Source organism: Oreochromis niloticus, linkage group LG12 (assembly GCF_001858045.2).
Source record: "Oreochromis niloticus isolate F11D_XX linkage group LG12, O_niloticus_UMD_NMBU, whole genome shotgun sequence".
Taxonomy (NCBI): Eukaryota; Metazoa; Chordata; class Actinopteri; order Cichliformes; family Cichlidae; genus Oreochromis; species Oreochromis niloticus.
The window spans coordinates 13,603,487-13,629,872 of NC_031977.2; the positions used below are offsets into that span (position 1 = coordinate 13,603,487).

At 39.5% G+C, this 26,386-nt stretch overlaps 2 protein-coding genes across 7 annotated transcripts; both read left to right on the forward strand.

Moving 5' to 3' along the window:
- The first annotated feature begins 1,232 nt into the window (after positions 1 to 1,232).
- On the forward strand, positions 1,233 to 2,174 carry msmbl (microseminoprotein, beta-like). The gene is made up of 4 exons (XM_003452670.3): positions 1,233 to 1,389; positions 1,559 to 1,640; positions 1,742 to 1,847; positions 1,945 to 2,174. The coding sequence occupies exons 1-4, from the start codon at positions 1,387 to 1,389 to the stop codon at positions 2,072 to 2,074; spliced, it is 321 nt and encodes a 106-aa protein (XP_003452718.1). The 5' UTR covers positions 1,233 to 1,386; the 3' UTR covers positions 2,075 to 2,174.
- Positions 2,175 to 7,389: 5,215 nt separating this feature from the next.
- kansl3 (KAT8 regulatory NSL complex subunit 3) lies at positions 7,390 to 25,196 on the forward strand. Of its 6 annotated transcripts, none has more exons than XM_005457442.4 (22): positions 7,390 to 7,649; positions 8,478 to 8,752; positions 8,867 to 9,037; positions 9,123 to 9,213; positions 11,606 to 11,791; positions 12,644 to 12,772; positions 12,884 to 13,000; positions 13,100 to 13,198; positions 13,447 to 13,518; positions 13,634 to 13,708; positions 13,868 to 14,025; positions 14,798 to 14,861; positions 14,945 to 15,133; positions 15,366 to 15,522; positions 15,893 to 15,970; positions 16,221 to 16,400; positions 17,925 to 18,012; positions 18,240 to 18,367; positions 18,727 to 18,833; positions 21,914 to 22,091; positions 22,968 to 23,088; positions 24,377 to 25,196. In XM_005457442.4, exons 2-22 carry the CDS (start codon positions 8,541 to 8,543, stop codon positions 24,423 to 24,425), a joined length of 2,649 nt encoding a protein of 882 aa, XP_005457499.2. In that variant the 5' UTR covers positions 7,390 to 7,649; positions 8,478 to 8,540; the 3' UTR covers positions 24,426 to 25,196. The 6 variants fall into 6 exon arrangements, with proteins under 6 accessions (XP_005457499.2, XP_013131485.2, XP_013131487.2 ...); XM_013276031.3 differs by having other exon boundaries at positions 7,390 to 7,642; XM_013276032.3 differs by lacking the exon at positions 7,390 to 7,649 and adding an exon at positions 7,727 to 7,749.
- The last annotated feature ends 1,190 nt before the right edge of the window (positions 25,197 to 26,386 follow it).

The following is a 26,386-nucleotide window of genomic DNA, read 5'->3' on the forward strand; positions in this document are numbered from 1 at the left end:
TCATGCTATGTGAACAACAAGAAAGAAAGGAGAAGAAGTAAAACTAGCAACACATTTAGGTGACATCTGCATAACTGTGAAGACCGTCTAGACCAATTTCTAATTTCCATAAACAAAGTTCATTCATCAAACTTGAAGAGATAGTTACCGTGACAGTAGATTAGATGTTCCTAATGGCTTATGCATGAAGACATGAAGACTGTTATCCTTGTTGCTGAATGCTGACCCCTTGTGGGCTCAGATGCACAGATGTTACCTACACTACTAAATTTTACTTACCCCCAACTGAATCACAACTTTTTGGATGCCTGTGTCACATTGCAAGCCATTAAAAATGCACCAAAGGACCAACATTGATGGTAACAGTTAGCTTTAACTTCACTTGAGATTCTTGAGTTTAGACATTTGAAATCCATAATTCCACTCTTCAAGTGTCATTAATCAGCTTTTTCTTATGTACATTTAAAGATGTTAGAATAGAATAGAATTCAACTTTATTGTCATTGCACATGTCACAGGTACAGGGCAACGAAATGCAGTTTGCATCCATCCAGAAGTGCTTTAGCCATGATATAGATATATTACAATATATATTAGCAATAATATAGATATGTAAGTATATTACAGAAATGGGTATGTTATAATGTACACGGTATGAAGTATGTTATGAATATGCTATAACTATAAGTATGTACAGGCTGTAGTGAGTACAAGCTATGTACAGGCTATGAACAGGATATAAATATGAAAAAAACAATACAGAATATGAAATAAAAAAAACTATACAGAAATATGAGATATACAGTTATACAGAAATGTGAACTATGCAAGTTATAAACAGTTGTAGGATTAAAAATTATTCAGCTATTTCCAACTTTAAAACTTCTTCTTCTGGGATTTCAGCTTTCAACAGTTCTGCACTTTGGCTTTCAGGATAATGATTTGGTGTATTTCAGCTCATTTAACATTTTTTTTCATTTGATTAGAAATATTGACAAACTATATCCATTGTAGCCTAGATAAAAACCTTTGCTGCACAGAACATGAATTACACTTTTCCCCCCTGAATCTCAATTGTTTTCTTTGCGTTGTATTTTGCTATACTACCACATTCAGTCGCAGGCTGCTGTGGCATCTCGTTATTCCACTGCAACAGATATGACTTCCTTTTATCTCTAAATACAACCAGCTTACAGCCACTTATCATTAGAGAATATTGACATTTGAGTTGAGGCTGTCATTACATCACATTTATATGGCAAAACCACCAGCTGTTTACTTCCAAAGGTCATTGTACATGCAGTTTTTAAAAGGAAAGCGCCCTGCATTAGAAACACAATATTCACTCTTCAAAACTCTTCAGGTCTAAAAAATCTGACTTCCACAATGGTGAGTTTTATTTTTGCAAATTCAGAAGAAATTCAGTTAATGGCTGATTTTGACAGGCTAAAGTAATGACAACATTATTATAAAATGTGATGTTTACTGGTAAATAAATATACATAAGTAAGTACTTTGATGGTGCCTAATCAAACTGCAATTTATTTTTCCCCCAAAGAAATACTTGGCTCTGGCTCTGCTGCTGTGTGCTCTACTGTCACTGACAAATAGTCAGTGCTTTGTTAAGCCTCAGACACCTGGTGAGAAAAAAGGAATAATACATACTGAAAGACATAAAGTACATTCTTTGTGCACACACATAAATGTTGAAAAATGCTCATGATCTTTTTTTCACTCACAGGCATGACCCATTGTAAGGATGATGTGGATGGGACATGGCATGCAGTGGGATCTACATGGAGAAACAGTAAATGCTGGGACTGTACTTGCAGAAGTTGCTGTGCTGGGTGAGTACATTTATTACTGTTATTTAATTAGAGGAAAAAATTAGTTACCTCGACGTTACATAATACACTGTTAACTGTGTTAACTTTATTGTCACAGGTATACCACCCCACGACAGTTCCCCGACGACTGTGTGTCAGTGTTTGACTCAAAGAGATGTGAATATATAGTGCACAAGAGAGATGACCCAACAGAACTGTGCCCAATTTTTGCTGCAGTGGGAAAGTGATTCAATCAATATTTAGACTCTTAAATAAAAATCCATAAATATGTCTTTGGTGAGTACCACTGAATGCAAAAACAACTAAATAAATTAATTAAAAGAAAAATGTTGGTGGTGATTCTTTTTATTTAGTCATGACTGCTATCGCCTGTCTGAGTTTCTCTTATACCCACTTCTTCAACAACTCTCTGACACTTTTTTTGACTCAGCCATCCCAACTTCCACTTCCACTCCCAGCTCAAAAGTCCAAGACAGAGATCTCTCACTCTGTCACCAAACACACCATCCCTTCAGCTTTGAGATGTCTCATGAAGCTCTGATTTATTTGTTTTCAGTGTTTATCTTCAGTCCCAGTTAGTTTAGTCACACACATATTAAGCTCTCTGTCTAAGTGTTCAGTGTTTTCATGTTTTAATTACTTCCTGTCTTATTTTGATAGTCCCTCATTGGAAACAAAACATACCTGTAATAGTAAAGCAGTGACAACTCATCATGTGATATCGGAACTGAATATCTATTTACCTTGAAGCAAGAACTAAATCATTTTCCAAAAAATGCTGCCTGACCTTTGAAATTAAACAGAAGGGAGGGGTGGTCTATCCTACTGCCTGTAAATTCCAGTAAGCTTGCATGCAAACTGTGTTTGTTTAAACTTGGCATATCAAGTTATTTCTCCGATTTAAAAGAAATAAAGAAGATCTGAATATTGTCAGAAATGTACAAAACAGTTGTTTTGTACATTTCTGACAGGCTAAAATGATATAAATTATGGAAATAAGCAGCAATTTTATAAGACTTAATGTTTACTGGTAATTAAATGTACAGAAGTAATTACTTAGATGGTGCCTAATCAAACTGCAATGTTTGTTTTCCTCTGAAGAAATACTTGGCTCTGGCTCTGCTGCTGTGCACTCTGCTGTCACTGACAAATAGTGAGTGCATCAACAAAAAATTATAACCTGGTAAGAAAAAAACTGAAATAACACACAGAGATAAACATACACTCACATTTTTTAGTTCAATAGGAACTGTGCCAGAATAATATCTATCTATCTATCAACCCATCGTAAGGATGACAATAACAATTGGCATGCAGTGGGATCTCGATGGAGAGCTAATTGTTGGGACTGTACTTGCACCAGATGTTGCCGTGCATTAGTGTTTACATTAAATTACTGATATTTAAATAGATGGAAAAATCAGTTATATTTGACTTTACATGATGCACTGTTAACTGTGTGTCTTTTGCATTATCACAGGTGTGCCACCCCACAATGGTTCCCTGATGACTGTGTGTCAGTGTTTGACCCAGAGGCATGTGAATATGTAGTGCACAAGAAAGATGACCCAACAATACGGTGTCCAGTTTTTAGTGCAGTATTGAAGTGATTCATTTTTTTATGGTGTTCTGAAAGTCTGAAGATGGGCGTTTCATATAAATGATGCCTTTCATATCGCTTTCGTGCCATTTTTGAGGAAGAAAACATATTCAAAATGCCTGTTAATCGTTTTAGATTCTTGAACAAGAATTCATATGATGCATGTTTGGTGAGTTGCATTGAATGTTAACAGAGCTAAATAAAAAAATGTTGGTCATGGTTCTTCTCATCTAGCGTTGACCACTATCATCTGTCTGGGTTTCTCCTTCACTCACTCATTCACCGACTCTCAGTCACTTTTTCAGCTCAGGCACCTCAACCTTCAGTTCCACAGGCAGCTTGAAAGTCTGAGCCAGAGATCTCGCAATCTGTCACTCACCAAATAACAGACGTGGGAATTATTAAAGGAAAAACACATCATTACTATACTTTGGGAGAATTTTCAAGTACCTTTGCTTTACTAGAGTATTTATTAGTTAATATTTCTGAGTATTAATAGTATTATTATTTATTCTGAAAACTTTTCACTTTTACTCCCTACATTTTTACACAAATATCTCTACTTTCTATTGCTGTATATGTATCTGTATATGATGTGAAGTTATGGGTTTTTTTCTGGTTTAAAGATGAAAGGGCATGGAAACTGGCAATATGTTGTTGAATTCAGCTCTGCAAATCTACTAGAGTTCATGGAAATTATTGCGAGTTGTGATTCTTTTCCCCACGCATAGTCACTAAAACCCCCATCTGCCGAATCCCACTTTAACCCCTGACTATACTCACTTTTCTGTTTAGGTGCGGAGGCAAAGTCACCCTCTACAATTTAGGCAGCATAAAATAGAGGGTTTTTTTTAGTTTTTAGTTTTCTTTGTTTGTGTTCAAGGTGGTTTAATGCATTAGAATTAGAAATTCAATTGAACTAGAGTTCTAATACAATTCTAATATTGTGTTATATTGAATAGCATGAAGTCCTTTGCACAGATGGAAATGCCCAACAAAGAGCTACTTTTAATGTATTATTTTGAGATTTCAGAGCCTGTACTTTTTCAGTTTTACTTGAGTAAGAAGTTGAATCAGTATTTGAGCTCTTACCAGAGCATTTTTTAATTATGTATCTGTACTTCTACTTAAAAAAGAGTGTCTGTATCTTTGCCAACTCAAATCGTGCAGGAATCAGATAATAGTAGACTAAGCTGCTTCACACTTGGTGGGTGTTTTACGGATGCAAAAGAAATTCTAGCATCGAGGGGATGAAGTCGCTTGGAGCAGTAGTTCTCATAACTTGGCTCAGACATAGTTTTGGTGTGTGTGTGTGTGTGTGTGTGTGTGTGTGTGTGTGTGTGTGTGTGTGTGTGTGTGTGTGTGTGTGTGTGTGTGGTGAAGTTTTTAATATTAAAACGTTATTAGAAGAATAGTTAAATTACAACAGAAACTATGTAAAAAAGCTGGTTGTGATGGTCAGAGAGCAAGTAGATGGACACAGTGGTGTCAGCCATTGGTTTTAGACACTGCACACTGATATTATGAAATACTTTTTAGCTTTCTATATTTTAAACGCGATTTCACCTGGACGGGAGGATAGATTAAATTATCAAAATGCAATTATGAACATTACAGTTGCAACACAAAGAAATATTGCTGTGGCAGTTTTTATAAAGGTATGTCACTGCGGCACACTCTCAGCTCCAAATACAGCCAAGCTATAACAGGTTATTGTTAGAAAAGAACAGACATTTAAACGACATGCGACTTCAGTCTTGTAAAATGTTACACATGATTTTAATTGAAAACTGTCATCCCTAGTCAGTCTGCTACCAAAACATATTTTCCTCATTGATTTCCTTCCTTTCTGATTTGTTGGTTTTACCAAATCTTAAACTGAACCCAAACTAATTTTAAAAAAATCACCAGGAGCCTCTTGTTTTTGACAGTTATCCAACCCTTGAGAATACCTTCACAGACACCTTTATTAGTGATATGATCTATGACTTTATTGTATAATCTATGCCTCAAACCCTCCTTTCTGTAACTTAGACTGAATACAATTCATAAAACAGACTTCTTACCCAAAATTAGTGACTGAGACCATAATCTTTATTGAGAAAATTTTTAATGAGGTAAAAAGCAAGGGTCGTTTTCTGTAGACTTCTATAGGCTTATTAGTATTTTTGCAACTTATTGTTCCATTTTGGCTGTTAAAAAGAATGTAGGTTTAATGCACATTCACACTGGCTTCATGGTGGCCATATAGGGGACACTAAAAACATTGGAGTGGCACACCAAAAACAGAATTTTCATTTTTATTATGCTGTTGTCAAAAATAGGTTCCTTGAAAGATATGACAAAAAAAGAGAGACAGAAAAGAATTATATCCATCTGTTCACTTCCACTTATCCTTTTTCAGGGTCACACTATCCCAGCTGTCTTAGGGCAAAAGGCAGGGTACACCTTAGCCAGGTCGCTAGTCTGTCGCAGGGACACAGACAACCATTCGCACTCACATTCACACCTATGGACAATTTAGAGTTTCCAATTAACCTATCCCCACTAACTGCAGGTCTTTGGACTATGGGAGAACCCACACAAACACGGGGGAGAACATGCAAAGTCCACATAGAAAGACCCCTGATGGTGGAACTGAACTCAGGACCTTCTTGCTGTGAGGCAACAACAAGGCTAACCACCTTGCCACCGTGCTGCCCTGTCTAGTTAATTTCCTTCTATTAAAGTTAATATCAGTGAAAACAGGTACATATGAAAACCAAATAATAATAATAATAATCTGTTTTAAGCAGCAAATAACAAGTTAATGTTTCAGCTCATTGCAGGGTGTCTTCCTCTCTTTTGTGCTCACTTTTATTAGAATTATTACCAACATAGGACAGCCTTGCAAGGCTGTGTCTGGTGGCGGATGTGTCTGGAGCAGATATGTAAAGTCCAAAGTGGCCCCAGGGTTAATAGTATTAATAGGAGCATTAAAGCATTATAAAACAACAATGGGTGCAATTTGAAAGCTTACGGTTATTTATAGATTTTTTCCTTCTCCTGTCGCTCTGAAACCGGTTCATTTCTCTTGTATTTAATTAATTGTAGTTTTTACACTGAAACAGTGGCTTTATTATTGGTTTAATGAAAAGCTGTACGGAACAGGATCCGGTGTTACTGTCACTGTCATCATTCACTGATCTGGAGTTCTGAAAGTGAAAGTCGGTTACTAATTTTATTTTTCTTGTTATTTACAGTTTAAAAAAAAATAAGAATTTAGCAAGGGATAGGGGGGCGTGCAGATGGGTGGCAAGGAAATTCCTGAAAGCAAATCGCATCATTACATTACCTCTTTCAATGATGAGGATGTACACATCCTGGACAGGGAGGATCGCTGGTTTGAGCGCGGAGTGAAAAGGGAAAGACCATCTCTGAATCGAGGAGGGGGCCTACGGGGACATCTTTCGCCATCTTACAGTGCTGTGATTGCAGCCATTCCCCAACTCTCTGTGAATAGTACTCATGCCCATTGATCAGTGGTTGTTGATCAATGGTCATGAGAATGTGCATAATCATGATGAAGGAACTGACCTCCCAGCCCATTGTTCATTCAGTGTTAGTTTCAGTCAATATGCAAATGTACTGTTTATAAGACTGGGGAAACCTGCAGTCAGCTGAGACTGAAGAAGTCACTTGGATGAGTGACGAAACTTTGCTCCCACTGAATACGTTATGTCCAGATGAACAGAATCAACCTTTGAAGAATGACATTACCTACGAAAAAAAAAGTCATAGAATATACTGTACATATAATTCTCTTGGAAATGGTACGATTCATTTTTAACAAGTTACAGTTACGCACATTTCATGTCATTAAATCATGTATTTTATTTCTGGGGGGACCGATAATAATCCAGACTTTTATCAATCCAGTCCATATTTTGCGTCATTCTCTCTCTGACGCGCCACGATCAGGGTTGCCAGTTTGGTAGAAACAGCAGGCCTGACTGAGCCGCTTGAATTTAGGGCCTAGAAAGGGAGGGCGCGGAGCCTAACAAGGCAACGAAGCGAACAAAAGGAAGTGGCTTTTACGAGCTAAATGTTTATGTTTCATATAACCTCTTCCATTGCCCGGTAAATACGCCGTTCTTATATTTGCTTTGCTCGAAGCAGGAGCTGAAGCCGTCGCGGCCAACATGGAGTGATCAAAGTAAGAGGTAAAGAGCGGAACACCATTTGCTTAGCTTTTAGCTCGCTATGATTATGCTAGCATGCTAGGTCATTACGCAGCTTTCAGTCGCGGGTGAATTTGCGAAGGTATTTGTGATAAATATTGAACCTATTATACTTAACCCACGTATTAAGTGGGACGTTCGGTTAGTTGCCACACGCGACTCAATATGTTGTTTATAATGGCAAAATAATATCTAGTACATGGTAGAAGCTAATGGGTGGTGCTTACAGAGTATAAACGTGTTAAGCGTCAGTCTGTACCAGGGCTGAACCTGTTTCGCTATTGCTCATTGTGCTGTTTTGTTAGTGATTTTATTGTTGCTTTCTGGGGGGTTTTAGGCTGTTGTTGTTCTTGTTGTTGTTTTTAATCAATAACTTATAAATAAGTTATATTTGGAGCTCAACCCGTTGTCAGTATGCATGAAAACTAGAAGTTGTGTAAGTGCAGACCCTTGAATGTGCTCGCTTCCACAGAGCTGACTGTAGTTCAATTATTCTGTTGTCTTTCTGATATGTCAACACTTAAAGGGTGTTAAAGGCTTTGTTTGGGGCTATTTTCCTACCACAAACTTTATGGTTTTATGATGTAAGAGTTTCAATATTAAAATTGATACAGATCTTTTCACACACACACAGTTTTTCCCCACATATATGTGCTTGGGCGTGTGTCTGTGTTTTCTATGTTTAACAGTATTTCTGTAAAATTAGCAGAACCACTTTATGATCAAGTCATTTTTTGGCAGACAAATGTGATAATATTCTTGGATTGTCTTACATAAAATACAAAAACAATTCTTCCCTTCTTCCCCAAGTTTGTCCTGAATCAGCACCAGTTGTTGAGGTCTTCCCGGGGCCCTTTGGGGCCCAGGAAGAGGATGCATCGTGGTGGAGATAAAGACTTCCAGACCTCAGCTCGAAAGATGGGCACATCCTTGTTGTTCCAGCTCTCAGCCCATGAAAGAGAGTTAGATTTAGTATTTCTGGACCACAGCTATGCCAAACCATGGAATGCCCACCCAGATGCCAGCAGTGCTCGACCCACGAGGACGCTGTTTGTTACCCCACGTCGCCAACCTGAACCCGTTTTGTGAGTTAAAAATGCTCCTATTAGGCTACTTCTCTTTAGCCGTGGTAAAATTAGTCATCTGATGAGCATTTTTAATCACTTGCAGTGATGTGGTATTTTTTTCTTTTTCTGCAGAGATTCAGATTCTGTAATAGATGTGGAAACTGTAACTCCAACACCCGTTCCTCTATATGATAACCACAAAGCCCTTAGTGTGATGAAGGAGTGCGAGCGGCATGTCCTGTTTGCTCGTACAGTTGCTGAGAGTCCCCCGCCCCCTGATGACTGGGAGGAACATGTAAACAAGTAAGCAAACGCCTCAATGCTCCACATGTGCATCATGCAAAGTGATTCACTTACAGTAAATCACTTTGAAATAATTCTGCTTCAGGACTGGATGGACAGTGGCCCAGAACAAATTGTTCAACAAGGTCATTAAAGCTCTGCAAGCGGAAAGACTAGCCCGTCTGGCCAATGAAAATGTAAGTTTTTGTTCCGTTGTTGTTGTTGTTGTTTGTTTTGGGGGGTTTTGTTGTTGTTTTTTAAATCAGATATTCTCAAAAGTGATTCACATCTTCTTTGTTTGACTGTGAGAAAAGATTTAACAGTTGAAATGATATATTATAAATAATATTGCCACTTTGTGACAATATGCTGTTGCCTAATATCTAAATATAGATATACTCAGCTGATGCAATAATAGAATATGTGCCTGCATCAGTAAATTAAGAACATTTTTAAATGCAGAATCTGTTCTGTTTGTGAAACCCATAAACAAACACACTTGTATATGAATGTCTGATTTAATTGTCTGTTCGGTTTTACATATGTGGCTGCAGCTAAGTTATGAGGATAAGTTACTGCTGTTTGAGATTTGCAAAAGATGCATTCAAGCCCAAGGGGAGTTGCATGTTTATCCATCTGCTGAGATCTGTAATGCATTGTAGTTCATCACAAAAAGTTAGTTTGTAGTGAAGCACCCCCTGTTTGACTTGCAGAACAGACTTGCTGCAGTTATTCTCCCCAAGATTAGTTAACACAATCCCCCCCTTTCATTCTTATTTTTGGGGTTCATTTTAGTTTTTCTTTGAGGGCTTCAAGTGTCTAAAAGTGTTGTGCAGCCTGGCTCTGGCCCTTGGGTCATGTTTTGCCTGTGTGTGATGCAGGTTTTGAGTCACTAGATCTGCCCAGAGAATTGCATACCCTGCTCCTTTGCATACCCTGCACTTTGGTTGATACATTTAATAAACAAAAATGAAGAAAGCTACTGGGTGATGTACCAGGGCTCTAGAGTGCAACCAATTTGGTCGCAAATGCGACCAAAAAATTTGGTCACACCGGTGCGACCAAATATTTTCGGGTAACAAAAAAAAAAAAATCTCTGCAACTCTCCGTGTGGTCAACAACAGACACACATTATGCCCCTATCGTGGACTAAACCAATCAGAGATAGTCAGGGGCGGGACCTCTCTGATTGGCCGTGGTCCAGTTGAAAGTGCAGGTGGAAGAGAGAGGTGAGTAGCTTGAATAAAGCCATATCAATTCATTAACGGATTCCACACAAAGACGTAAACACAGAGCGGACCCGACGCATCAGAATCAGCTTTGTCTTTCTCGGCTTTCTCACCCCACGGCCCGAACACGGACACACTGCCGGAGCTTAGCGATTCTGATGCGTCGGATCCGCGCTGTGTTTCCGTCTTTTTTGCGCTGATTCTGAGCTGCAGGTTTTGTCCAACCAAAATTCGCCAAGCCAGCAGCAAAAGAAGCAGCAAACTACGCTTCACATTTGATCAATGTCGTCATGAATTCCCTCTGACTTTTGCTGTTTTGCTTCCACCACGATAAAGATCCCACTTCATGCACAGCTCCCTCGCTCTCTCTCTCTGTACTTCAAGAACAGTTGCCGGCTCAAATCTCTGTTTTCTGCATTATTCATTCGCTTATTACCCACCAGTCTACCGTTGTTTACAGCGCTGTCGTCCGCTGTCTTTTTCTTTTCTTTTTCTTTTTTCACTTAAATGACCTCGGACAAGAAAGCCTAATTTCTGCTGTTCAATACTGAAGAAATTTAAACTTCTTAAAATTATGCAAAATTGCAGAATATTGCAGAATATTTTTAAGGTTATCTGCTATAAAACGCCAGACCAGGAAAATCTCCTTCATGTTTTTCTGTGTTTTATTCTCAGTTACTTTGACACAAAGGCATCTGCTGTGATGTTCACAATTCTGATGAAGTCTCATGTGTATCAGTGCTGATATATGATCAGAATTATAATATTTCTGACTGTCTGAGGCTAAATTGAATCGAATCAGGACTTTGAGAACCGGAATCGAATGGATTATAGAAATCAGTGATGATACCCAGCCCTAGTGAGCAGCCTAGGCCTGACAGAAGTGGATGTAGCTGTGGGTAATAAGAGGAGATGAAAAGAACTATTGATAACTTTTGTGTTAAGTTAAGGACTGCTCCGTCTGAAATTCATAGCCAGCTCTGACACGGTGCCATCAATCTTTGAATGCTGAAAAAACAGCAAAGAAAGTGCACATGTAAAACTGCGTTGTTAAGCGATGCGGTTGAAAAATTTGAGTGCGCCTAACTTTTGTGCCGGTACGCCTAAATTTTTAAAGTTAGGCGTACCGGTGCGCCCATGTCAAAAAGTTAGTCTAGAGCCCTGTGTACTGATGGATAATCTGTTCACACAGAAGCAATTGAAAGCATGAGAGGAGAAATTTACAAAAGTTTTTTACCAACTAACTAATTTTAGGGGTTACCATGCCAACTCGCCATCTGAGTGATTGTGGGGATTCCTGGTTCTGTTATATTTCAGACGTAAAAATGACTGAATTGTTCTGTGATCTTTTTTCTCATAGACTTCCAATGAGCCAATTTTGCGAAGGATAGCTGTGGACAAGTGTGCGAGGAAGGTGCGGCATGCGCTGGCCAGCGTGAACTGGGACACCAAACTGACACAGTGGTTACACACCACTCTAATTGAGTCTTTAAGCCTAGCCATGCTTGCCGCGTACCTGGATGTGCTGCAGACTCTCAAAAGCAAGGTACATAATTGAATAATGAGTATGAGCTGATGTACATTTTTCTGTCAGGTATGTGCCAGAGGGATAGGCTACCAACCCAGCCAGGCTTTCTTTGCCTTAGCTAGCTCGATGGGTATCAGCCAGGTTTCCTGCTTCAGGATCTGCACGTGCTCACATAAAAAGGGGTGTTTCACGCATCATGTTACTCTTCTTTCGCGCAAAATTTCTATGATTGCAGCCTGCTTCTGAGATGTTCTCAGGTGATAATGATGATAAAATGGTGATTTAAAAATCTATAGAGAACATTAAAAAGTTCAGTGCTACACTATTGCAAATAAGACAAAAGATTAATGCTGCAGAAAATTGTTAATTCGGTGATTTAGTGCTCAGAGCAGTAGAATAAACATTTTAATTCAAGGTAATTGTTTTATCTCTCAGTGCGCTCTCAGTGCTGCTGAGTGTTTTTTTTCGTTTTTCCCCTGCGGTGACGGCTGCACATTGGAGCACTGAAACTTTAAACTGGATCCATTTAAACATTAAGTGTTACCGTCCCACAGACTAATAAAGGAAGCTTGGAAATTGCTTTCGTTTTCAGCCAGATCGAAGTGAAATTAATTTTATTGAATGAAGAGCTATTGCTGGTGTTAATTCTTATACCTGTTCTTGGTTTTTGGTTTATTTATTTTCATTTTTTCAACCGAAACTTGGCGTATAACCTGCTCCATTTATGTGTTCAGCATAAGTTACTATGGTGATTTCGGTTAACAGAGAGCCACATTCATGACACAGAAAACTCTTAACTTTAAGCTCGACACAGGTCGCCATTAATTAATGAGACTGTTGATTCATCGTTACGTTCCTCTGTCTGCTTAGTTGCCCTCGCTGATCGACAGAATGTTGCTGTCATCGGCAAAGACCGGCGCTCCAAGCGCAGAGGCGCTGTCACTGCTACTGAAAAGGCCGTGGGACCCAGCTGTTGGAGTTCTGTCTCAAAACAAGCCGGTAAAATTAAATCAGTCGCTTTCAGGTTTCAACAGAAAACCTTTTCATTTAACTTTTTGCACATGTGACCCCTGAATCTTTTTTTTTTTTTTTTCCCTCTCCTCCTTGCAGAGCAAGCTTCCAGGATCCCCACTCATCCTTATTGCACCATCAAGCCCAACCAATCCCGCCCTCTCCACTTCACGGCGAATGAGATTCTGGCAGTCACAGCTCTCCTTTTTTGGAAAGGTCAGATGTCCCATCAGATCAAATCTTTGTGTTTACAGAAATATTTTTCTTCCCTCTTTTGTCACAGAAAAGTGCCTAAAACAGCTGTTTTTGTGTTAGGTCATCCCAATACACACTCATGTGAACAGCGGGGCCAATATTGGCATCACCCAGTGCCTAGAGCACATGTTGGGTACTGTCAGGGCCAAGGTCATGGAGGTAGGATGTTGGTTTTTATTTGATGCATTAGTGACTATAGCTGCAATGTGATTGTGATCTTATTTTGTTAAATTCATTTAGGTGAATGTGGCAGATTTTTAAATATGCACATTGCTAATTGTATTTATTAGATAACTACTCGGATCACTGGCCAAACTAGAAGTGCTATATAATGGTTATTTATTTTTGTGTGTGTGTGTGTGTCTGTACCTGCACTGATTGCATGTTTTTATAAATGTAACCACCAGGTTCACAGTCACTTTCCTCACAAACCCATTATCCTGGTCGGCTGGAACGCTGGGGCTCTTATGGCTTGCCACGTAAGACTTTTTACCATCTATTTATCATAGTGATTTAATGTGATGAACTAATAAAAGTGCACTATTGTCAAAGGTGTGCAATAGAATACATTTTAATAATAAACTTTGACTTCAGGTGTCCCTGATGGAGTATTTGACGGCTGTGGTCTGTCTTGGCTTCCCCCTGCTAACAGTCAATGGGCCACGTGGGGTATGACCCAAAGCATTATCTAGCTTCAGCATTGGTTTTTATCTTTGATGTTTTACTGAACTGTTAGAAAAAAATACTTTTTTTTTTTTTTTTTTTTTTAATGTAACAGAAAAACAAAACTTTGCTTGTGCCAGTTTTTCACATATTGCTGGTTTACAGGATGTGGATGACCCGCTGCTGGACATGAAGACACCAGTGTTGTTTGTGGTCGGCCAGAACGCGCTCCAGTGTAGCACAGAAGGAATGGAGGAGTTCAGAGAGAAGCTCAGGGCAGACAACAGCATGGTGGTGGTTGGAGGCGCGGATGACAATCTGAGGTCAGTCACAGCCTTAAAGATCTGAAAAACATAATATTTTAGCAGGGTCCAGAGATGATGCTCAACGAGTGTCAAATACAAGTAGATTCCTCGTTATGTCAGTGAAGCTTGGAAGATATTGGCTTCACAGCAAGTAAATGCCTGTATCAAACTTATCGTGGGGACGAGATACGATGCAGTGCGTCTCCGCCATGTTTTCTGGTTGTTTACTGGGATGCTGCTTCTGCCTCTGCTGTCTGTGCTGGAGTTTATTGTACAAACATATATTACTATTTTGTGTAGTCCATACTATGCTAAGATTTAGCCAAAAGCTTAATGTACAGTTTTTTGAAAAAGTCCTTCTTTTCTATATATTTTGCTTTTAAAGAGAACGATTGCTCATGACCACCAGGCTTTCTGAAGGTCTCACATAGTTTTTTTGTTTGTTTTTTTTCAGAACAAATTGACCGAAATTTTCAGACGATGCTTGTACCTGACCACTTTCCAAAATATCTATGAATTGTTCAAAAATAAGAAGGCACTTAACTCAAGAGATGGCACATAAATAAGATTACAGTTTGCTGGGCAAAAATACTGTTTTTTGATGGCATTTCGTTGCTCAAGTGTAACTACTTTGTTTGCAGCGTATATGACAGTGAACTTCTTGATGAAATGTTCTGAGACCACGTGTATGTGATGAAAAAAGGCATTTTAATAGTTTGAACAATTGACTGGCTACATGGTCAAGTATGACACTTAATGTTTCCACTTCTGACTCTAAACCACTCCACAGAATCAATTCAGCAAAGATGAAATCAGAAGGACTGACGCAGACCATGGTGGACCGCTGCATTCAGGTGGGCCCTCATAGCTAGAAAGCATTTTTCATGTGCTGCAGAGTATATTTTGAATATTTTGTTCTTCTCTCACTGGTCTTTAGGATGAGATCGCTGACTTCCTGTCAGGTGTGCTTACACGGGCAGAGGGCCACGGTCATGGCTCAGGTGAGATGAGAGACATGGACACAGAAAAGAAGAAAAGGCCTCGACGGGAGCTTCCCTTTGACATGGAGAGAGGACGACCATCCTCCCCTGCACTCAGAGTTCCGATCTCGCCGTCAGGATCAGAGGTGAGAAGTCTTGTGTAATGTTATGAAATAAAAAAAAATGTTGTTTTATGAAATGATGGTAAATTATACAGTGGTGTGTATCATAACTGTTATCATTCAACAGTAGCTGTTGAGTTTTAATAATAAGACCTTGTATGGTGCAATTACAGTCATAGCATCGTGTCTTATGATTGTAAGAAGCTACACTGTCTGCATATGAGTCACCAGGTGCTCATGTTCGCTCGATCCTCAGGATCTGTCTAGTGTCTGCAGCAGTCCCACATCCAGTCCCAAACCCAAGACATCTGGTCTTTCTCCGGCACAGAAGTCCAGCCTTATCACTGCTACACAGTTGCTCAAGACACACATGCAGCGCTCCGGCACAGTGCTCAGTCACAAGCAGGCTCAAGGTCAGTGCACCAACTCACTCAACTCTGAATTCATTGAAAAGGGCTCTGTAAATACACTTGTGCACCGTGATCCTTGGTACCTGTGTGTACACAGTTGTCCCGTTCACCCCACTTGTTTATTTGAACTTGTTAAAACGAGCCATTGATCTTAACTCCAGTGGAATTTTTGCAAAGGCGTTACAAGGTAACCAGACAGGGTAGAATGCGAGATGTGAAAATGATTGTAGAAAACAAAAATTTTGAAGAGATTATCAAGTCACGACATCTGATGGGGGAAGATGGAACGTGACTGAAATACTTTCCTCTCATCCTCTTGTCTCTTCTCTTCCTCCAACTTTCCTTTCCGGCTCTTTTTTCCAATTCATTCCAGCTCAGTTTGCTGCTTTTATGAAACAAAACATGCTTGTGAGGAAAAATCTTCCTCCTGGCACTCCTCCTTGTATTTTTGGTAAGTGTCTATCCCTCTTCTTTCCTTTGTTCTTTCCTCTTTCCCTTTCACTCTTCCTCCTTTGTTTCCGCTGCTTTAATTTTAGACTAATGTGACTACTTTACTGCATTAAAACTTAATATTTGCTCTCAAAAGCTTTATAAACTTCAAAGCTTGGGGTTAGTTAAGGGTAAAATACCACAGTTCGTGTCACTTCAGTACTTCACTGAATGTTTGTGTGTTCGTCTGTGTGTTTGTCTATGCCGTGCAGTGCCGGTGACCTCTGATCAGATGGAGGGCCTGGACAGAGATGAACTGCGGTCCCATGGCAAGAGGAGGCAGACACCTAGTCCCACTCCAAGCAAAGCCTCCAAGAGAGCAAAGATCAAGGTTACTATTGTTTCCCAAAGCGATTCAGCAGGGGGCAGCCTCAGTCCTGCTGCACATGAAGGTACAAAACCTGGCATCCTTTAACAGTGGTTTCATTTAGGAGTATTGGTAACCAGAAATTTTGTAAGTTGGTGGTGATACTCATGAAATTCTGTTATTCTTGATATTAAAGATGATGATAAACTAAACTGATTCACACACAACAAGCTGACACTTGCTCAGCGTTATGTCTCGACAGACTAAACAACCACAAAGGTTGACTTCTGAACGTCACCCGTAGGGCAGCCCGTGCACTTCCCTGCTCTCCACACAACACTTTTAGCATATGCAGTCATGAAAGAACTCACTGTCAGGGGAAAAAAATCCACAGTCCAATAGACCAACTTTGGATAATTGCAGTTTAAACCGGATGAAACCAGCAAGTAGGAAGGCCTAAATGTAGCAACCAGACGAAGGACGACTCCACTGGCAGCATCTAAGTAAACAAACAGCTGGCAATAGCGTTCACTGTTAAATGACCACAACTGCATATAAAACCTCTGGTCTAGGTCAGGGAGGTCAAGTTCACTTTGTACCAAGTTGCTTTGATCTGAAGTGGGCTTGACCAGTAAAAAGTCTTACTGTCAGTTTAAAGAAGATTAGCTACATATTTAATTTCTGAGATGTCTTAATATAGGATAAAAGTATAGGTTCAACTGTGTTTCTCAGTTTTTCTGTGCAATAACTGTGTAAAATTACAGAAAAGGTTCTGATAGTTTATAGCCCAGAGTAGTCTGTAGTTATAAAACATAGTTTTTGTTAATTTGTTAAAAAAAAATTTAAGTGAAATTTCAATTGATGGTAAAAAACAGTTATTTTCCCCTAAATTAATTATTTATCTGCTGCTTAAATCAGTGCAACATGGACATTTCCAAAATGGCCAAAAAACAATGCCAACTGCTTTGAATTGCACTAGATGGGTTAATTATTTACATAGTTGAGTTCTCAGTGAGGCAGACCACTTAGTTTGTGGAATAAAATTCCAATAAACAGCCTTTTTAAAAAAAAAAACAAAAACAAAAAAAAAACACACACACAAAAAAAACATCCTGTGACTGATTCAGCCAATCAGCGATACATTCCTGCAGTCACCCACTAGAAGGTGTTGGGTAATTTGCCTCTCATGTCATACATAGCTTCATACAAACTTGACTCTTTAGACACAGAGAGAACTTGTCTGGACTTTTTTGTTTGTTTTGGTCAGAATAAACAGATACAGTTCATTCTTTCACGCATCGATTAAAATCACTTGTGGGCAGACGGATGCTTTGAGCAGGTTGAGTTCATTTGACTGTGCAGATGAAAAATGTGTTTTTTGTTGATTATGCAATATTAAAGTTAAACAAGGGCTTTGCTAAGCCTTTTATTTTGAAAAGACAAACATTCTGCCTGTCATTAATGACCAGGTAGTTGTTTTGAGATTCATCCTTTTTCTAGAAATGATCATAATTTATGTTGTTTTGTTTTTTTGTTTTTTTTTCTAACCAAAGCGATGTGTTAACTGACTGTCCCTCATATGTTCCTTTTTTTCCCCCTTTTCTGGCAGTGGGTGTCTCAGGAAAGCCCTTAACTGTGACAGTGGGACAGACTGTGGCTGGTGCCAAGGAGCTCTCTGGACTTCTTACAGGCCAACGGTAAGCAAGCCAGCACCGTAACACACACACACACTCTGACACATTGAGGTTGGAGCACATGAAACCCTAACCATCCCTACACCCACGTCCACTCCCACCCTGTTGGGGTGTCTGGTGCAGAGGGATTGATAAGTTGTGTACTTGGAGTTTGGGAGCTGAGTGATGGCCAAAGCAGCACTTGCTGGGGTAGCTCCTGAGTAGACTGGTGGTTATGTGTGTCACTGCAGGTCTGGTAGTCTCTCAGAGGTGTCTGGTGCCCTGTCCCCAGGCTCCAGCTCATTCAGCAGCGTGCAGCCTTGCATGGTGTCGGGGCCTTCCACACCAGCCCAGGCGCAAGCTCCAGCCACTGCCCAAGGTATCTTCGTCTTGTCCTGCCTTGCACGCTTGTTTGCACTCTTAATTGTGCAGCTGATCTCAGCATAGTGGGGTCGAAACACAAGTGCAGTTCTGCTTGGTTTTATTGTGTGGGATCCAGTTTGATCGCTGAGCTGAGAATTTGGACAACATGTTTTAGCAAACATCATCACTGATCACCTCTTGCGCCATTGCTGTCAGTTACTGACCCAAACCTTGCTCTGGCTATCATGCAGTGTGTGTGTGTGTGTGTTCTCTATTAGTTTAGGCCTTGGGATATTTTTTTTTCCTTTAATAATTTCTGTGTTGTTTTGTTGGGATTGATTTCACCCAATCAATGATTGATCTGTGTGTGTGCAGCACCTTCCGCCAGCAGTCTTCTACAAGGCCTAAGTTTCAGTCTTCAGGAGATCGTCACCAAAGCTCCTAACGTTCCCTCGACAGCAGCCAACACAGGCGGCACACAGGTAACACTTGGAGTGGTTATATTAGATTCCTGAACCAGGTTTTGAACCATCCATTTGCTATAAATTATGTAGATTATTTATAACACTCAAAGAGGGGTTTTTTTATTTTTATTTTTTTAACCTCCTAGGACCTGCCGTCCACATATGTAGACATCACATTTTTGGTTATTTTGACCAAAATACTCAATTTTGCTCTACATGGGCTTGATATCCACTTACAAGGACATTATACTGCTACTGTTCTATCAAAATTTTAAATGAATATCCTCATTTGTGGCTCTCATTTTTCTTAAAAACAAAAATAAGGTAAAAAAAAAAAATCTGGAAATTCTTTGTTTTTACATTCATTGGGCCCCAATATGCCCAAATATCAAAGAGAAATTAACAGGGTTCGTACGGGTGCTTGAAATCCTGGAAAGTGCTTGATGTGGTGCTTAAAAGTGCTTGAAAATGTAACTGTATTTCATTCACAATAAATAGCTATCTGATTGAATTGTTTTCTTATCAGATAGAGAAATAAAATGAGTTGCAAAAAGCAAAAGCAAAATTTCCCCGCCTGGGCTGCCTTGCGTCTGTTTCAATATGTGAGCCCGCCCCTCCCTCGGACAGTCGGGGATGAGTGCGCTAACATACCTGTAGGTTGCTGTTTTAATGCTTTTAATGTTTTTAATGATGGAAAACAACAATGGCGGAGTTTGCGCTCTCCGGTCGCATGATAGGTGAGTCCTAGTAAATAATTTTCCAGTACGCGCACGTTACACATGCTATTTTTAAAAAAAAAATTATGATTATTATTTTGCTAGCTATCAAACTCGCTGGAGAAATGATTGAAATGCACTGAGTGTGATGCAGTATGGCAGCGCTATTACGGAATATGCTGTGAACTTAGCTAATATTACTTAGCAGTAATATGAGTTAATTTACTCAAGTGAAAGCTTTAAACATTAGCCCGATACATAACTAGCTGAATAAAACAGTGGCGTTTACTCCGGGAAGAAACGGTAAAAACTGCGTTTTTTATGGAGAGCGCTAGCAAACACGCTTTGCTTGTGAGTGAAAAAAGAAAAAAACACTCCTTGCCTATTGGTGGAAAAATGTACCATGTCGACCAATCAAAAAATGATACGGCAACATGTGGTATTTGGTTGTTTGGGAAGAGAGAGCGATAAAGAGAGAGAGAGTTTTGATACGTGAGAGATTTGTGACGTTTATCGTGTCTGGAGTCTCAAGTTAGTGTGTTGTCTTGTGTAGTTAGTGTGTTGTCTTGTGTAGTTAGTGTGTTGTCTTGTGTAGTTAGTGTGTAGTGTAGTCGTTTTGTTTTGTGTGTCAGTTCTACTAGTGAAAGTTACAGTTGCTGCAAAAAAGCCACCAAAGGCAGATTGCAGTGTAAACGCTGAGTGACACACCTGCTGTCAGACCTGCAGGTTTATCCCTGTGCTGTTCTCATGTGTTATAGTGGACACTAACTATTTTTTGGAGTTGCATAAATAATTTGTGTGCCTTCTTATTTGATGCAGCACAGCTGATTGTTCTGTAAATAGTTTTGAATGGTTATATAAAAAACGTCTGAGCCTTGGCTGCATTTTTAGGTAAATAGTACTATATAACTTTGTTTGCAAAACTTGTTCATATTTTTTAAAAATGTCAAATTTCTATTTGCATTTCAAGTTATGAAAATGATTCCTTAAACATGCTTGTGGTTTTTACAGTCAAAAATATCACTTTCTACTCGTATTTTAAATTTTGTCTGAATTTAGATAAATTGTGCTGACACATTATGTCAAAATGAGATAATAACAGATTGGCAAGATAAACAGTTTTTAATAGTGAAATATAGAGGCCAAATCAAAAGTAGTCAAAAACGGCCAATTATACCCTGGACCCCAGAGGGTTACCGGCTAAAAGCAAAGTTGTCACCAAGTACTGTTTATATTTGTTTGTATTGCTGCAGCTTTTTTGCATATTAATTTGGTGCCTTTGGGTGAAATGATGGTAATATCAGTGATCCATATGGTCACAAAGAATAGCCACTTGTTTCTGTGCTACCAAAGTTCCCCGGCTTTCATTCAAAATGTGTTTATTGCCACCTACACATTAAAATACTTAAACAGTCAGTGCTGTTCTCCATGCCTGTCTGACTTGATGTTATTAGCACAAACACTTTAAAGGTGATCATTTAGGACTTCAGGAATAATACAGACAGCAATGTAGTTAGCAATAAAACGGTTTTATTGGGAAATAACTTAAAAAAACAAACATCTGTCTCCTATTTTTTTGTCACACAGGAAAGAAGCATCAATATATCTAGACTTATTTCTTTATTTTTCGTTTTTCTTTTTTCAACAGGAGAAGAATATCTCTAACAAGTTGATTTGTTCACATTTGCACATCTTAATTTTTAAGTGAAATGTGCATTTTGAGTTTATACACTAAGTATATAAGGTGACTGTTCCTTTTGCAGTATTTTTGTGTTGTGCGTTTTTCTATGTCCTAACAAAGGGGGAGCTAAGGTGTCTTTTCACATGGTCTTACTGAGGTGATGCAAATTGAAACATGCATTCTCTTTTTTTTTTTTGGCGGGGCAGTGCGGCGGGGGGTACTGGAAAAGCTTAAAAACGGATCTTGAAAGTGCTTAAAAAGTGCTTGAATTTGACCCTGAAAAAAGCGTACGAACCCTGAATTAAAAATGCATGTCGTGGAAGAGTTCGGGTCTTAGGAGGTTAAAGTGTGTAGTTATGTGTTAAAATATATTTTGAATATGCCACATTTGTAATTGGTTACCCAAATGATTAAAAAAACTGAAAACACAAAGATCTAGTGGAACTTCTGTGGTTTAGGTGCATAAAACAAAAACTGGAGCGTATCTTTTCTTGCCAAGGAAAAAACAGCAAGATTCATTTTTTTCTCCCCATTTTTTGTTAATAGATGTCATCATCGCGTCTAATTGGCTTCAATATTACCAAACTGCTTTTTTTTTCTTTTTTTTTCTTTTTTTTTTCTTTTAAGTGACCTAATGGAATAAAAGCTGAAGATGAGGGTGTCCACTCATCCACCCTCATGCTGTTTGTGCCATTCCACAGGGTCCGGTCCTGAGCTCCGCCGGTACCAGCAGCAGTGCTCTGCTCCGGGCAGTGCCTGTGGTCACCACAGGAGGAGTGGCTAAAACCACCGCCATCCATCAGCTGCTCACCAATGGTGGGCTGGCCAAACTTGCTAGCAGCTTGCCTGGCTTGGCGCACATCACCAACCAGACCACCGGTATGTCTCGAGCTGCCAAGACACGACGGCCACGTTGAATGCCCAGAGTTTGTTCATCCTTTGTTTTGGAAACAGTAGTGCAGGAGGTCTGTAGGCCGGACGTAGAGGAATGTAGAGGACATCTCTGATACTTGCAGAGATGGTTTGACTGGAATGAGCCTAACTGTTGTAAGGTTTGCAGAGGAATGTGCAGCTTATACGTACAGCAGCCAAGGGCAGATTAGTGGTGTACATGTTTTCATGTTCACGGAATGGAAAGTCACAATTTTGAGTTTCCATCTGATGTCGGACACACGAAGGCATGAAACAGTTTGATCCTGAATAATTGTAAATTAAGATCAATGTTAAGAGGGTTGACCAAATTTAATAAGACTCCTGTTTTTCGGTCAAAACTGCTTTCTGTGTCAGCTTTGTTTGTTCAAGCTATCATTTCATGTTTGTTTGTTTGCCTGTTTTGTAAACCCATTAAATCACCTGCTTTCAATTATTCATTTATATTAATGCTGACCTCCTGGAGAGTTGTGTTGAGAAGCAATAACGTTGGCACATGGCATTACCCAAGCTGTTCCTGTTGTAATAAAGACTGGAATCAAACTTGTTTTCATTGTCGTCTTGTTGTCATTTTATTTTGAGTGTAAATCAGTTGGCTTTCTCACCCCTTTCACTTACCTGAACCTCCAAATTTGCTTTTACCTTTCATGGTCATCTAATATCATACATGAACGTGCTTAAAACAAACAAAACAACAACTATTCTTTAGATGACTTGCATCACAGCATGTTTGCAGCAAATTATTATTAAGTCTAATTTAGTGTATTTGGAGGTAAATCATTTATAGCTTGTTATTTCTGTGTGTATGTTGGTGTTTGTTGTCAGGAGGGCAGAAAGCCCCCACTTCTATAACGGTGACCCTTCGAGGAGCACATCCGAGTAGAGTGGGATCTGTCAGCCAAGCTGGTGGTGAAGCTGTGACTTCAGCTCGTACCCATAACCCAAGGTGTGCCTCAGTTCAGCACCTAAACAGACACACGTAACTTGGAGCTTTTTTCCCCCTTATTCTTGGTTACATGTTTGCCTGATTAACACAAGGTTTGAAAAATTTCTGTTATCACTGCAAATGTCCATGCTGCCCGTTAAAATTTTTCAGTTTGATAGCTTGTAATTGTTCTCACTGACATGGCACCCCAGCGCCTACTTTTAAAATGATTTTGTTGTTACTAGTCTGTAATTTGTTGTGGAGGTAGTGTAGAAAAAAGGGTAATTCAAAAAGAGTTATTAGCCAGAACCTATATATATAGATAGATATATAATCACTCATCATGATGTGCAGTCTATGAACGTCATGTCCTTTAGATATAGGAAAAAATCCAGCAAAGACCTGACACAGGATCTGACAGATACATCTGGCCCTTCAGCTGATCCATCTGCTGTTCACTTAAGTCTCATCAGAAATAGTCTCAGTGGCTGTCTGGTGGCTGGCTTCTTAAGGAAAGGAAAGTTTGAGGTATGGCAAAGTGCACAAGAACTGGTCTTATGGAGTGATGAACCTAAATGTTTGTTTTTTTTGGGGGGGGTGTGTTCAGATTGTCATGTGAATTTTTCAGCATGACAATGATCTCATACACACTTCTAATAAAGTAAAAGAAAAACACAATAGATCACTTTTAATCATGGATTGGCTTCCCCAGAGCCCTGACTTAAACATTATTGAAGCAGTGTGGGATCATCTTGACAGAGACCAAAACAAAAGGCAGCCAACATCCAAAGAAGAGCTTTGAATGTGCTTCAACAAGGCTGGAGAGCTATTCCTGAACACTACTTAAAGAAATAAGAGGGAAGCTTACCTAAGGAAGTTTAGATTGTGCTCAGGAACAAAGGTGGCCACACCGAATATTGACTTTGAAGCTTGTTAGAACAGTTAGAATCTTCTTTCTTTTTTGCCTTATTTCCATATATGTTTCCATGTTTTAGTAAATCACTATACCCGTAAATCCCCATTTCCTAGCAAAACATAAAGAACTGAGGGGTGGCTGGAGACTTTTGTGCAGCACTGTAGAAATAAACACAAAATCCTTCCATGCCTTGTCTTTCTCAGATAAGTATTAGACTGCAGATCAAAGTGTGCTCCACTTCTGAAACTGGATATAGCTGAAAATATCTCAATATTATATCTGAGGATTCGAGCAGACTTTAAAGTAAATGTCAAACATGTTATTTCCCTGAAGAATTTAATATAAACCGAGAATGGACTGAGAGTTAATTAATTGCACTGTGCCCTTTTACAGCACTGAAATCTCGGCTCACTGTGGGCAAATCCCTGATGCAAGATGGTGATGTGCAAAAGTACCTTAGGAGTCACAGCCTGCCGATGAGACTGCTCCCTCCCCATAGTGACGAACGCACCGCCGCACAGTGTGCAGAAGACCATGCCTCACAGAGGGCTCCCCTGTGGAGATAATGGGAAAAGGCCAGGCAGTCGCTTTCAGTCGCGACCAAGTCCGAGTCTGTGCTGGATAGAACAGGCTCTGCTAACTTAGGGGATGACGTTGTGCTACAGCCTGCACTCCTTTATTACACCTTTGACTTTAAACTGACAGCATGATCACATGTTCTTGGGAGAAAATTATATGCTGAGGGTAAACTGTAAACTACCTGGAGTGTGGTGGTGCAGCCCAGGTAAAGCCTATAAAAGGACAGCTGTGCAACTGTTCATCCTGATCAAAAACCTGCTGTGCATCTCAGCAAACATAATGTTTGAAGTCCTTAGCCTACTCTCAGAATATATTGAGTTCTATCATTGCTATATCCGTATATGTCCATATAGATCCAATAACAGTAATCCATATAATAAGTGTCTGTCATAATTGTTTCTTTTTATGTAGCAATATAATTTGATGTAATGTGCTTCTGAAAGGGAGACGTGTATTGCGATGCTTAGTTTGAGGTATTTGCACTTGTAAAACTCCAAGCTTTTGTTGTACTCATTTCCACCTGAACCTGTTCTATAGCCTCAAACACTGGACCAGGGTACTACTTCCCATCTGCACCGTCTCATGACTTCACTGCACGCAGAGCTTTTGTTTGAAATAAACATATTTACCTGAATGCACTGCTTTTGCTTCACTTAGCTAATGTAAACATTTGGTCTTGTGTGCTAAACACTTGTAGCACTGAGCGAGCTGAGAAACTCCCCTGTTGTTCAAAATGTTATGGAGAAGCTCGCTCCGATGCGTGATAGTCGCACTGCTGTGTTTACAGCCACAGCATAAATACAGCCCACTTATTGCAGACGACATCCTGTCAGCAGTCAGATAAGATATAGATAGGAGTGTCTCTCTTCCTCCTTATGTAAACCTTTGTATACATTAGATAGCATGAAGGATCCCATTTAGACAACAGCAGCTGCTGGTATTTCCTCACATCATCGCCACCAGCCCCTCTTGAAGCAATCCATCTGAGATTTTGCCATCCAATCACATCTGCAGTCCAGCTTTACTGTCCTGCAGACATTGAAAGTGAAGTACAGTGAGAATAGAAGTGTTTTACTTACACTTTACACTTCATGTTAGTAAAGCGGGCAAAACAATGAACTATAAGCAGGATGTGTGTATATTCACAGGTACAAATATGAAACATTATTTTGTAGAAGGCCCGAACAGTGCAGGGGGAAATCAGCAGTATTGGAAAGATGGAATGTGACTTAAAAGCGCTAACAGAACGGGTTTAATGGTTAATATGTGTAAGCTGTAGGTCCCTCATGCTACAAGCATAGATAACATAAAAGAATGAACAAACTATTAATATCAAACACGAACTTAAGAAATGCTCCACAAAAACTGGATAGGTGGAAAATGGTAAATGGTAAATGGCCTGTTTTTATATAGCGCTTTAATAGTCCCTAAGGACCCCAAAGCGCTTTACATATCCAGTCATCCACCCATTCACACACACATTCACACACTGGTGATGGCAAGCTACATTGTAGCCACAGCCACCCAAAAGTGGTTCATCTGAGGACTTCAGTTTGAATCTGTTTTTTTTTTTTATCACTGCTTGAAGCACAAATGAGATATGAAGTCCCGAGGAAGAAACTGATAAAGTGGATCCAACTTGCACAGATAGAATAAAGCAAGCTGTGACACATGGCATCTTACCATCCACTGTCTCAGGGCTCCCTTTTTTCTAGGATTAAGAAAGCTAATACATTTTTCATTTTAGTAGCTTGTAATTAAATAATAATAATTATTACAACAAACTGCATGTGGAAGCTTCTTTCTGCTACTGAAATAAATAAA